The sequence below is a fragment of the Rhinolophus sinicus genome, chromosome 17 (genome assembly GCF_057876585.1).
Source record: "Rhinolophus sinicus isolate RSI-liver-muscle chromosome 17, RSI-T2T, whole genome shotgun sequence".
Taxonomy (NCBI): domain Eukaryota; kingdom Metazoa; phylum Chordata; class Mammalia; order Chiroptera; family Rhinolophidae; genus Rhinolophus; species Rhinolophus sinicus.
Window position 1 is genome coordinate 183,664,657 of NC_142517.1, and position 12,739 is coordinate 183,677,395.

Below are 12,739 nucleotides of genomic sequence, written 5' to 3' on the forward strand. Positions count from 1 at the left end.
ACTCCTTGCCCAGAAACAATGACCTCAGGAAAATATTCCAGAATCTGCCACTGGGCTAACCTGCTTACGAACAGTTCTTTTTTTTAAAAGATTTTATTGGGGAAGGGGAACAGGACTTTATTGGGGAACAGTGTGTACTTCCAGGCCTTTTTTTCCAAGTCAAGTTGTTGTCCTTTCAGTCTTAGTTGTGGAGGGCGCAGCTCAGCTCCAGGTCCAATTGCCGTTACCAGTTGCAGGGGGCGCAGCCCACCATCCCCTGCGGGAGTCGAACCAGCAACCTTGTGGTTGAGAGGACACGCTCCAACCAACTGAGCCATCTGGGAGCTCAGCGGCAGCTCAGCTCAAGGTGCCATATTAGCTTAGTTACAGGGGGCACTGCCCACCATCCCTTGCGGGACTCGAGGAGTTGAACTGGCAACCTTGTGGTTGAGAGCCCGCACTCCAACCAACAACTGAGCCATCCCGGAGGCAGCTCAGCTCAAGGTGCTTTGTTCAATCTTAGTTGCAGGGGCGCTGCCCACCATCTCTTGCAGCCCTCGAGGAGTTGAACTGGCAACCTTGTGGTTGAGAGCCCACTGGCCCATGTGGGAATTGAACCGGCAGCCTTCGGAGTTAGGAGCACGGAGCTCTAACCGCCTGAGCCACCCGGCCGGCCCATGAATAGTTTTTTTGGTGTAGTCTCTCTGTGATGTGTCAAGTTTATCAGAGGACACAGACAGAAAGGAGTGGAGCGGGGAGTGGAACCAAGCAGTCTGACTTCACTCAGAGCTCACTCTTCGATGACCTGGACTGACCACTGTGTAGCTACAGGACCTTAGGCAACGGTTTCACTTTTCGGACACATACACATGTTTCTTTCAGTTCTGCAGTTCTGCGGTTTCAAAGTTTAGACATGGCTTTTCTTCTCCCAAGGTGAGGAGGAATGTAGAGGCCCTCCATATGACTGCAACTTGGGTCCCTTTCGGTGTGCTCTCTGGTCTGGGGGATACTGGACTCACTCAGCCTGAGCTGAGCACCCAGGACTGACCCTTAAGCATAGTTAATAATTAAGTCAGGCCTCAGAGACAAGGGTAGCGCTTGTTGGATTCTATTTGCTGGTGTGAGAAGAAGAGCTTCAAGATACATTTGCCTGTTACTGTCATACGACAAATAACTCATCGTTGGTTTCCTCTCTATAATGGATTCTTATTCTGAGGAACCAGGGAGCTTTGTAGGAACACTTACAAACAGCGCAATCCTCAGCCAATGCCAAAAGCATGACTAAGTAATCCCAGGGCTGTGCACTGGTTTTTGTCCTGCCAGTTGGGTCTCTGGGCCTTTTTATTCCCTCTTTCTTCTCCTTGGTATCCTCCCAGCCTCCCTCTATCCAGTCCCAGATAAATGGTGACTCAACCCAACCAAGATTTCTACCAGAAACTCTTGAACTGATTCATGTGATGTTGACTCTTAACCCATCCTGTAGAAGAACATCTAAGTCTTTGGGTCAAGATATTTGAAGAGTCCAAGTACTTCTTTTTCTGGGTGACAGAGCAACCCTGGTCTCCATGAAGATCTGCTTATACTCTAACTTCAGAAACTAGCACAAAGGTCGGGGCAGTTTCTTCAGGGCTTCTCCATCTGGGATCTAGCCTTTCATGACTTTGAGGGCTCAGAGCTCTTTGTGTCTGTCTTGGTTTATCTTCCTCTCTGTGTGATTAATTCCATCCTTCCCACATTTTTCTGTAACTATCCGAAGTGTGTTGACCTTTGGCGATAGAGGAGATGCTATTACTCTTTTAGTCATACATACCCTTTGAATTATTTCCAGAAAGGGAAATTTCTTTTTTTCCCAACTGATGCCACTTCTTTTCTGCTTGGATTAAAGATGTACCATGTTTTCAGGAGATCATTTTAGCCACACAGAGGCCCCGCTGATCCTAACTCAGATAATTTGTAATCATATGCTGTTTATAATAGCCCCCAGAAATAATTGCACATATTTAAAAATTCCCACTGTGATCTCTACAAAAGAGATTTCTCTGTTTTTGGAGGAATCAGATCACTCCAAATCCTACCATCTAAAAAAAAAAATTACCATGTGATATTTTGGTTGTCTTGTGAGATTCTTACCTAAGCTTTCTTCACTTTGCTAATCCAAAGGAAGACGCTTTTCCGTAAACCCTGGGTTTGCCAAAGTTAAAATACATATTCTGATATTTAACACCGAGAATTGACATTCTGCAGTCAAACCAAGTGAAGTCTTTGTCCTAATCAGGGCCTTGATTCCACCTTGGAATTAATCAATTAATTCCAGACCAGGTCCAGGATCTTGAGAACTCCCTGCCTTTGGTACTGAAAAATGGAGTGGCTGGTTAGAAACATTAAATCCTTAAAATGAGGTTCCCTGATAAGTGACTCTATCTCTTCCTCTTTCAAGGAGGCAGCTGTGTACCGGATGGACCGGAAATTTAGAGGTTACTGTGTTATTATCAACAACCACACTTTTACCTCGACCTTCCTGAAAGAAAGAAAAGGTACCAATAAAGATGCAGGTAAGACAGGCTGGAATAGTGTAGCAAATGCACGATGGGGAATCTTAAAATCATTTCTTATTTTAATATTTTCTTTCCGTAATTTTTATCTTTCATTTAAATGTAAGGACGATACTACGAATGTTTCTAAGCCTCTTGTATGCCGCAGGTGTTTTAGTCCATCCAAGCTGCCGTAACAAATGATCAGAGACTGGTAGCTTGTAAACAACATATATTTATTTCTCACAGTTCTGGAGGCTGGGAAGTCTAAGATCAAGGCTCTGGCTTTTTGATGTCTGCTTCCTAGGTGGCCGTCTTCTCTCTGTAACTTCACTTGGCAGAAGGGGTCAGAGTGCTCTTTGAGGTCTCTTTATGGGCTCAGCCCTTGGGATCTAAGCATCTCCCAAAGGCCCCACTTCCTAATATCCTCAACCTTGAGGGTTAGGATTTCAACCTATGAATCTTGGGGAGACACACACTTTCACTCCATAGCACCTGAGGTGTCACTAGCCGGCTTAAAGAGTGACAAGAATCCCTGACTATTTACGACTCTGTGATTTAGGGGAGGGCACGCTAGGGCAGCACGGGAAAATCTGGGTTTGAGCTCTGGCTTCACCACTAACCAGGGTTTTGACCGTGGGGGAGTCACAGGGCCTCAGCTCCCTTATCTGTGAAACAAAATGAAACTCTGGTCTCTGCCTACTCTCAGGACCATTGTGATAGCACTGTAGTTACTATAAAAAAAGGCAGGTTAATTGTAAAATTTTATTGCTATGAAAGTGGAAAAAAAATCCAAAGCCTCAGGCTATTTGCAGTGCAATTTTTATAACCATTAGCATTGTGTGACCCCTTCATTTTATTTCATTGCACTCAATTTCATTTAATTTCATTATTCTTCCCCTTCTCTTTTTTTTTTAACAGAGTGCCTGAAGCTTGTGTTTCAGTGGCTTGGGTTCCGTGTAATAATACAGGTTGATGTGACTAAAGAGAAGCTAGAGGAGGTTCTGCAAAACTATAAGATACGTTCAGACCATAATGATGGAGACTGCTTTGTATTTTGTGTTCTGAGCCATGGGAAATTTGGAGCTGTCTACTCTTCTGATGGGGTCCTCATTCCCATTCGGAAGATCACATCTCACTTCACAGCCCAGGAGTGCCCTGGTCTGGCTAACAAACCCAAACTCTTTTTCGTCCAGGCCTGTCAAGGTGAAGAGATACAACCTTCTGTACTCATTGAAACAGATGCAATAAATCCTGAGTCAACAAACCCTCCCCTTTCGGACAGTGTTCCTGTTGAGGCAGATTTCCTTCTTGGCCTGGCCACTGTCCCTGGCTACGTATCCTTTCGGCACAAGACGGAAGGTAGCTGGTATATTCAATCTCTGTGTAATCATTTGAAGGACTTGGTCCCAAGGTGAGAGTTTTAAGTTGTTCTATCCACCTACCTGTTCCTACATTTGTCTACCCACCCACCCTTGCATCCATTCATGCACCCATCCACCCATCCATCCGTCCATCTATCCATCCATCCATCCATCCATCCATCCATCCATCCATCCATCCACCCACCCACTCAACAAACCTGTATTGAGCACCAACATATAAATAGAAAGGAATATACGAATTTACAAAAGACATCGTTCCAGCCCTCAAGTTAATCACAATCTAGAGGGATAGACAAATAGATTGGAAAGACCATCCCCCTTTGGTAAATACACATTGTAAAGCATAGGTGTTATGGGAATACATAGAACTAGTACTCCACCCAGATTTGGAGGACCAGGGGAAGCTTCTAGAGATGACAAATTGATGTTATGTAAATAATTGGGGTGAAAGACATGTTGAGCAGAGGGAACAGCATGAATAAAGGCATGGGGGCCTTTTATTTGTTCCTTCATTTATTCATTTATGAGTCACTTATATTTAATGAGTGCCTATGTGCTGCCTTTGACATTATAATATCCTTGGTCTCCTGCCACTGCTCTGACAACTTTCCTTCTATTTCTGCCACACGCTTCTTACCTGGTACCCTGGAAATGGGCCTTCACCATGGTTTCACCCTGGACCACCTACTCTGCTGTCTATCTATAGCCCCTCTTGGCAGCTTTAGCTATATCGGGAGGTCACTGGCCTCTCCATGAAAATGTTTCCTAAATTGACATCTCTGAGTTTCTGAAGGGCAGAGTAATTTTATTTAATTTTATATCCTTGGCACATGATATAGTATCTGATATATTGTTGAACTTTATAACTCTTTGCTGTACCCATGAATGACTGACCAAGCCAACCTCATTCTTAAGGTGAGTCCTGCACATTTTTCACAGCCTGGAGGCATCCTACTTCTGTGTTGCCCTTGCATCTCACATCCCGTATGAACAGTCCTGAATTCATCTTCTCAGTTCTCCCCAGGAGCTCCTACTCCTGACTCCCCATTTCTAGAAATACTCACAATGCTTTTCTAGGAATTCAGGATAGGGAATCAGGACTGGAGACGTAAGTTACTTAAGCTTTCCCCTCTTCTTTACCAACCTCTCCATTCCCACCATAGCCATCAAAGATCAATGTCCTATGGCTTCAGTGACAAGGCAAGATTTATCAAGGGGCTATTATGTGTACTATACTGGGTAATGAACTAGGGACTAGGGGTATGATTGTGAATAAGAGAGACAAACTCTCTTCTCCATGGAGCTTACAGTCCAGTGAGAGGAAGACATATAATAAAAATGTAAATAAGTGAGTAATTAAGTTAAAGATAATTTCAGGAAGTGATACCTGCTGTGAAGAAAGCAAAACAGGATAATGATAGAGAGTGGGGCCAGTGAGCTACTTGAGAAGGCTTCTTGGTAGAAGTGATATTCAAGTGTGATAGTCAGCCACAGGATGATTTGGGGACAGAAAAGACAGCTAGTGCAAAGCAGGATGAAAGGACTAAGAACCAGGCAGCGTCTGCTTTACCACCTAAAAAATAACAATGATGATAATGAGAAATAGTAGTAATGCTAATAATACTAAATATGATGGTCAATGAATATTGTAGCCAGTGTTCTAAGTACTTTCCATAACTTATCTCATTTAATTATCATGGCAATCCCTAAAATGCATACAATTATGGTCTTCATTTTAGAGCTGAGAAAATTGAAGCATAGTGAAGTAAGTAACATGCCTAAGACCCCATAATTAGTGAGTGATGGAGCCATGACTCAAACATGAGTTCTATTTGAAGAGCCTATGCTTTACTTCCAATGACATGTTTTGCCCACCCCTGGAACTTTCTGGTAAATGCTACACATCCTGCAAGCTCAATCTCAAATGCCACCTACTCCGTGGCTCCATCTCTTCTCCCAGCCAGAAGTGCTCTCCTCTGAACTTTCAATGGAACTTTAACCTACTTTTCACATGGTATCAATCACATTCTGCTTTGCATTATGACTTTTGTGTTTATCCCATCCTTGGTACAGGTTTCATGTCTGCATTCTAAGTGTTTAAGATCAGGAATTGTATCATATTTATCTTTGTATCCCTTCCAAAACCAAGAATAGAGAGGACATTAATAATAGGTTCTTGCTCTCTCTGTCAGCTACCTATCTATTCCTTAAATCATGTATGTATATCTATATGTATACGTATATGTATATGTATATCTAATCTACTAGTTTGAAGGAAGAACATGGAAAAATAAATATATGCAAAATTCCTTTGTGGACTAAGTGCATTCAAGTGCCAGATGTAATTATTATAATGTTCTTAAACAATGAGTATAGAATGGAAAATTTTTACATTATCTAGCATTTGTTTTTCAATTTCAGAAGAAGTATTTCTTTATATTTGGCAGGATATCAGTTAGGCTGTGGGCATGTTAGACTAGGAAGAAGCCACATGTTTTGCAGTCTTTTTTCTAAGACCTGGTATGTGATTTCTGTCTCCTGATTGAAAATATATTTTCTTTTCTGCCTGCAGACATGAAGATATCTTATCCATCCTCACTGCTGTCAATGATGATGTGAGTCGACGAGGTGGAGCAACGAAACAGATGCCTCAACCTGTTTTCACACTGCGTAAAAAAGTTGTATTCCCTGTGCCACAGGAAGAACTCTCATTATAGTAGAGCGTTTTCATTGGTTCTTCGACTTGAAAGGAACCTTTTGTCATCTCTTCCAACTTCCCACCCAGCATGGGAATCAATGACAGATGGTTAGCTGGCCTCCATCTGTCATTCTTGTAATAAAAATGCCATTTTCTGGCACAGCAAATTCTTTTTTTTTTCTCTTTGACAAGTCTAACTGTTAGACAACTGTCTGTATTGATACCTTGCATTATAGTCTTGGCTTTAGTTGTGTACTCTGAGCAAAAAGTAATTGGCGTTGGATTGTGTATCTGTGAAGTAAAAGGCGGGACCAGGTACATTTTAAGGTTCCTTTTAGCTCTAAGAACCGGCATTCATAGATTTCCCCTCTATATTACTACTCCTTGTTATAATTCTGTGTGCCCTATGCATAGCTCTGTTTTAGACATTGGCTGATGACGAGGTCACAGTTCGCTGACCCTCCCTCTCCTCTCCCCTTCCTAAGGCTTCTCTTCTGCACATCTATTGAGGAGAAAATTTGGTCTGTACCACGCCATTTCCTGCTTTAGTGTTGAGGAAGGTGTTCCTGTAGGAACTGTTTCTCTCGGGTTGGGAACTGGATTGGTTCTAGGAAGATGACAGCTCAGTGTGAAGAGAGACACATTCAGCTACTCTGTGAGCTGAGACTTTACAACCGATGTTATTTCCATGTCGGTTCGAACCTTTCAGATGCTGGTGAACAGAACACTTCACTCAGACCGAATTTACTGCCTGTTTCACTTGACAATGCGTGAATGGGTGGGTAGTGCTGGCTTCCGGTGAGGCATGAATCAGGATTCAATCTGCAGCACAGCATCTCTCTCTGGGCCAGGGGTCCTTGGGGTTGGCAGCTGCATGGTGCTGACTACAGCCACCCCTCTCCCCATCACTAACATCCCCTGTTCCTCTGGACCAAAGGATGAGGAGCGAGGCAGCCTGGGGGACTGAAGCTGTTCACAGGGATTGTTGCTGTCTCCTTAGCCAGACAGGTGTCTGGCTATGCCTTGTGGATGGGGTGGCTCTGTGTGAAAGCCTTGATACTTTTTAAATTATGTGAACTAATTATGTGAAGGCTTTTCCATTCTATACTCAGTGTTTAAGAACATTATAATAATTACATCTGGCACTTGAATGCACTTAGTCCAAAATTCCTTTGTGGACTAAGTGTTTTGAATATGTTTATGTATGTGAACTGTTTTTAATTGCAAGGGGAGTTTGTCTTTTTTTAATTCTTGGAAGGAACTAAATTTTAATTCCTGGAAAGAGGGAAATTGAAAGTCCTATTGTTCAAGCCTTCCTTTCTAGACAAGGAAGCTGAGGCCCAAGGAGGCAGAGCTGTTTTCTACAGCCTTTTAGCTAGTTACGTGGGAAATAAAATCCCATGTAAATGAACTGGACTGTCATGGGACATAATATCAATTTATGAATGTCTCCTTGGATATACAGGTGCTCATGAAAGGTGTCAAGGAATGAAGAAGACTCTCAGTGATTCCTGATTTTATAATTATTTCTGTGAAAGTCAAATTAATTTATGGTGAACTTGCTATGAGAAATATTCATAAGAACTTCGTTATAATGCAGCTAATAACCTCATGGATTTGACTGTAGCTTGACAAAGGAAATTAATCTAATACATATGTCAGGAAGTTAACAGCTGGTGGTTATAGTCTTTGTTCAATTAGATATACACAGTTTTTTGCCATTTAACAGTCCTTCTCTGCAGGTGAAGCATGAAATGGTACAAAGGAAAGAGCAAAGTATCTGGAGATAGAAACTTTGGGTTTCCATTTTGCCCTGTGATTCCCTTGCTCTGAAACACTAACTCAAGCTAGATTTTTGAGCTTTATCTATAAGGTAGAGAAAATATTATCTGTTGGGAGGATTAAGGAATATATACATATATATATATATATATATATATATATATATATATATATATATACACACACACACACACACACACATACATATATATATATACACATATATATCCTTAGATTTAATGGATATCTATTTACATATATATGTATATATGTAGGTATATGGCTATAGCTGTGTGTGTATGTTCCATTTAAATTTAATTGTGGTGTGGTACATATCAGGCCTTTACGTGGCAGAGTTTTCTGGTAGTAATCTCAATGGAAATAGCAGAGTTTGAGTTCCTTTGCATCTAATTCCAGCTGACTTTTAGCTGCAAATCAATGCTAGTAATACCTACTGCCATTCTCTGAGTGAAGAGCTGGTTCTTCCCTTGCTGGTTCACAATGTCCCCAACAGCAACAAGGCCAGCTCTTGGCTCTGAGTCCAGATGGACAAAACATTGCTGATGAATTCTCCTTCACCAGTAACATTTAGGTTTGATGTTTAAGACCTAGGCCTGTGTTCTAGTTCATATTTCTGTTTTGCTGGGACTTTGAGCTTGTGCAAAGTTAAATTCTAGAATCAGGAAATGTTCCATGAACTTTCTTTTCAGAGGCCTCCAGTAAGCACTTTAGCAGTTACTAGACATTTATGCCTGTGAGTCATGGATCTATACAGATGCCAGCAGTGCAGTTGTCCTTGGTTCATTAGTCCTCAATGGAGTGTGCGCATACTTGTCCCGTGTGTGTGTGTGTGTGTGTGTGTGTGTGTGTGTGTGAGAGAGAGAGAGAGACAGAGAGAGAGAGAGAGAGAGAGAGAGAGAGAGAGAGAGAGAGAGAGACAAAGAGAGACAGAGAAAGACAGAGAAGTCCAGGAACAACAGGAGGTGATTGATCACAGCTATTTGGCAATGGCTACACCCATTGTCCAGACATTTGTGAAATGAATGGGCCAGTTAAGTGAGGTTTCTGTATATTTTGTTTAGTTTTGCTCAACCTACAAGAGCCGTAGTTAATTTTTTTATTCTTTTCTCTTCTTTCCTTCTCAGAAGTTTGGCTTTTACAAAGCAAAATAAAGGACATAAAAACTTGATAGGGTATTATGCAAATATTAGTTATTTAATAATGATGATGCTACCGGTGTTTATTGTTATTAGAGCTATTAGTCACCACAGTGTTCTACTGGCCTCTACTTCAGGGACTTATTGTGGTGGTGAGCAGGTTGAGACCATGGGGATTCCCCTTCACAATGCATTATATTGTGCGAATGCTCAGGTAATTTCAATGTATAAGCAACAGGTGCACTGTGGTACTGACCAATCAGAACAGACACTGACCAGTATAACACAGTGGTGAACAGCAGCTCATTTATCAGTGATCAGGTCTCCACTGAGATTAACCATATTAGAAGTTTAGATCATTTTATCGTTAACTTTTGTGTCATATCTGACTCACAAAGTCTTCCAGGTTGGATGCTTTCTGAATGATCTAGTAAAGGTTTGTTCTCAACCTGGAATTCTTGAGCCCTTGGATATTGTGGATTTATGTCCAGGGTCTATAAGTCACCCACCTTCATTTTTAAATGTTGTAATTTCTTTTTGGCCATAATCTTTAAAAATGACTAGAAGTGTATCCTGGCTCTTCTGTGTGATGATGTCATGGTTGAATTCTACCATACAACCTCTGTGTTCACATCCTGGTGTCCATAGAAAGTGATGAACTTTACACTGAACTGTTTAATGTAGCATGGATGAGGGTCATATTTATTGTCAGGTACAGTGATTAATCTGTTTGAAACCTGCTCCAACCCATCCTCCCACCACCCCATGACAGGACTGCAAATCCTCCACTTTCCCTCACCTCTGCTTAACTCTTCCAGCAGAGACAACTCACACCACACACAAAGTAATGGATTTGAGAGCTTAAAAGAACCCTAGAGACCCTCTGGTCTAGCCTTCAGTGTTAAACAATTTACCGAAGTCTCAGAGCTGTTAGTGGAGGATTTGCTATCCTGTGTATCTCCTGCTTTGCAATCCTACTACCTGTTTTCACTTTTGGACAGCGTTAATTGTTCTTGTCTCTATTGGACTTGAATCTGCCTCCTTAGAATGGCCTTGAAACCACTGGTTCTCATTCTAAACTCTGGAGCCGTACCAAACAAGTATAATTATCCTCCTGTGAGGTAATATATTGTAAGTGAAAAGTTATTTAACTTTTTTTTGGTAGGATATGAGTCTTGTCAAAAGTCTTCAGTTTTCGTCTAAGGATGTGGTAAGAATATAGTGACCCATTTGTATCTTAGAACAGGAACTAAATTTTGTAAGTGGAACCCTTTAAAAAAAAAGTACAAGGGGAAATTCTCTTGAAGGAAAGACTCATCTCACAATACAAACAATAATTTTCTAACATAACTTTTGCATATATGATTTTTAAAAGTGTTTCTATTAAAATTTAAAAATTGTATTAAGTTTTAAATTTATTTTTGAATAGGTAATATCTTTACGTTGTTCAAAAATAAGAAAATACAAAAAGGTATTCAAGAAAAGTCTTGCCCCCATTTCTGTCCACTGTGTGACCGTTCCTCATACCTCCTCACCCCATAACTAATGTCAGGGTTTCTTAATGCAAATACAAGTACAACAAATACAAATATGTATGTATTTTAAAATAGGTATTGCTTGAAACAAAGTACATACACTGTGAAACTCACATCTCTCATTTGGTCTAATTTTAAATGATTTTATGTAAGATGCTTTTCTAGAATGGAAAACTTTGTGAGCTTTGTGGACTGGGTGCTTGTAAATAATGGTAATTGACTTAATAAATAAAGGTTTTTGCTTTTTTTCCTTTTTACCTTTGAGTAATATCTTTGATTTTTCTTTCTACTTACAAAGTAATGTATGCTCACTATGGAATATTTGGGAAATACAAGAATACATAAAGAAGTAGGGTTAATTCATTTATAATTCCCTTTTGGAGTACACTTTGCCGTTATTTCACTCTGCACTTGTTCCTGATCTTCCCTCCCCCCTTTAAACCAGCTTAACCTTCCTGTCCTCCCAGTCACTCACCTGGTAAACTTTGTCATTACCAATATCTATACTTCTACCTAAGTCTCAATTTCAAGCATGCCCCTCTGACAACCTCCTCCTACTTTTCCATCTCACTTTCTCTAGGACCCTTTCTCCAACAGTCTTCAGTGCCACCAGGCCTCTAGTTAGTCCATTAACCCCATCTGCCATCTTTCCAATGCCATCTTTCCATCCCTCCCCCGCTCTTTACCCAGCTAGAGTCCATGTGTCATCATTAAACTCTCTCTCTTGCACTCACCCTTAACACTCTTGCCTTTCCCTCAGTCATATGCATGGGGCAGAATCCAAACTCTGGTTAATCTCATATGTCTGCTCTTACCACGTTTGTACTGGAATTCCTGGTTGTGGCTGGTGTGAAAACATACAATGTTGCAGACTGGTCTCATTTAAAACCAATGACCACAAACCTCCAATAAGCTTTCAGTGGTTCCCAGCAATCCTGGGACATTTCCCGAGTTATGTCACCCTTTAGTTCTCAGACAATTTTACACCTTCTTTTGTCTCCTCAGACTTCTATCATCCTCCACTCTTCTCACTTCCATTTGATGGTCTCAGTCATTTCACTGAGGGAAGTAACTGGAAGAGACTTCCGTCTTCTACCACCAGGTCTCCCGATCCACCTGCACTTACCCTTCTTTCCTGCCTTCGGGCCTGTCAGCAACGTGTGAGCTGTTTGTGCTACTCCCAAGAGGGCACTCCGGCAGCGCTTCCTCCTCTTTTCTGCTCTATTAACTTTCCCCTCCCTCCCAGATCACTTCCCTGGGCTTACAAAACATGCTGTAATTTCCATGCCTTCAAAACAAAACAAAACAAAACAGGAATCCCCAAATGCCTATCTTGTGTCACGTACTCAGAATCAGACCCTGAGTGGAGGATTCCTGTAAAAGCGATTTATACAGGAATCGCTCTTTGGATGCAGGACAGGGAAGAGAAGGCAGGCAAGGCCAACGGACACATGTTATCTCTCAGCCTGTACCGGCGGGAGCACTCTGGAGTGAAAATTATCCTGAGTTCCGTTCCACCAGAGGCAAGGGAACTGGGCTTCCATCCAGCCTCACCCCTCCACCCGTGGCTAATAGCTTCCCCAGGTGGGGGAACTTAAACTTCCAGGCACTTCCCGTGGTCTGAGGACCATCTGTAACATAGTCTCTTACACAAACCCCTGCAAGCTGGGGA

At 41.6% G+C, this 12,739-nt stretch overlaps 1 protein-coding gene across 1 annotated transcript in view; it reads left to right on the top strand.

Annotated features, from left to right (window-relative positions):
• Positions 1–10,934, top strand: part of CASP10 (caspase 10) — a 35,540-nt gene extending 24,606 nt beyond the window's left edge. Inside the window, exons 6-8 of the mRNA XM_019726789.3 lie at positions 2,417–2,531; positions 3,432–3,924; positions 6,468–10,934. Of these exons, the coding sequence (XP_019582348.2) occupies positions 2,417–2,531; positions 3,432–3,924; positions 6,468–6,612 (753 nt within the window). The 3' untranslated portion in view covers positions 6,613–10,934. The remainder of the gene's footprint in view (positions 1–2,416; positions 2,532–3,431; positions 3,925–6,467) is intronic.
• Positions 10,935–12,739: the final 1,805 nt, after the last annotated feature.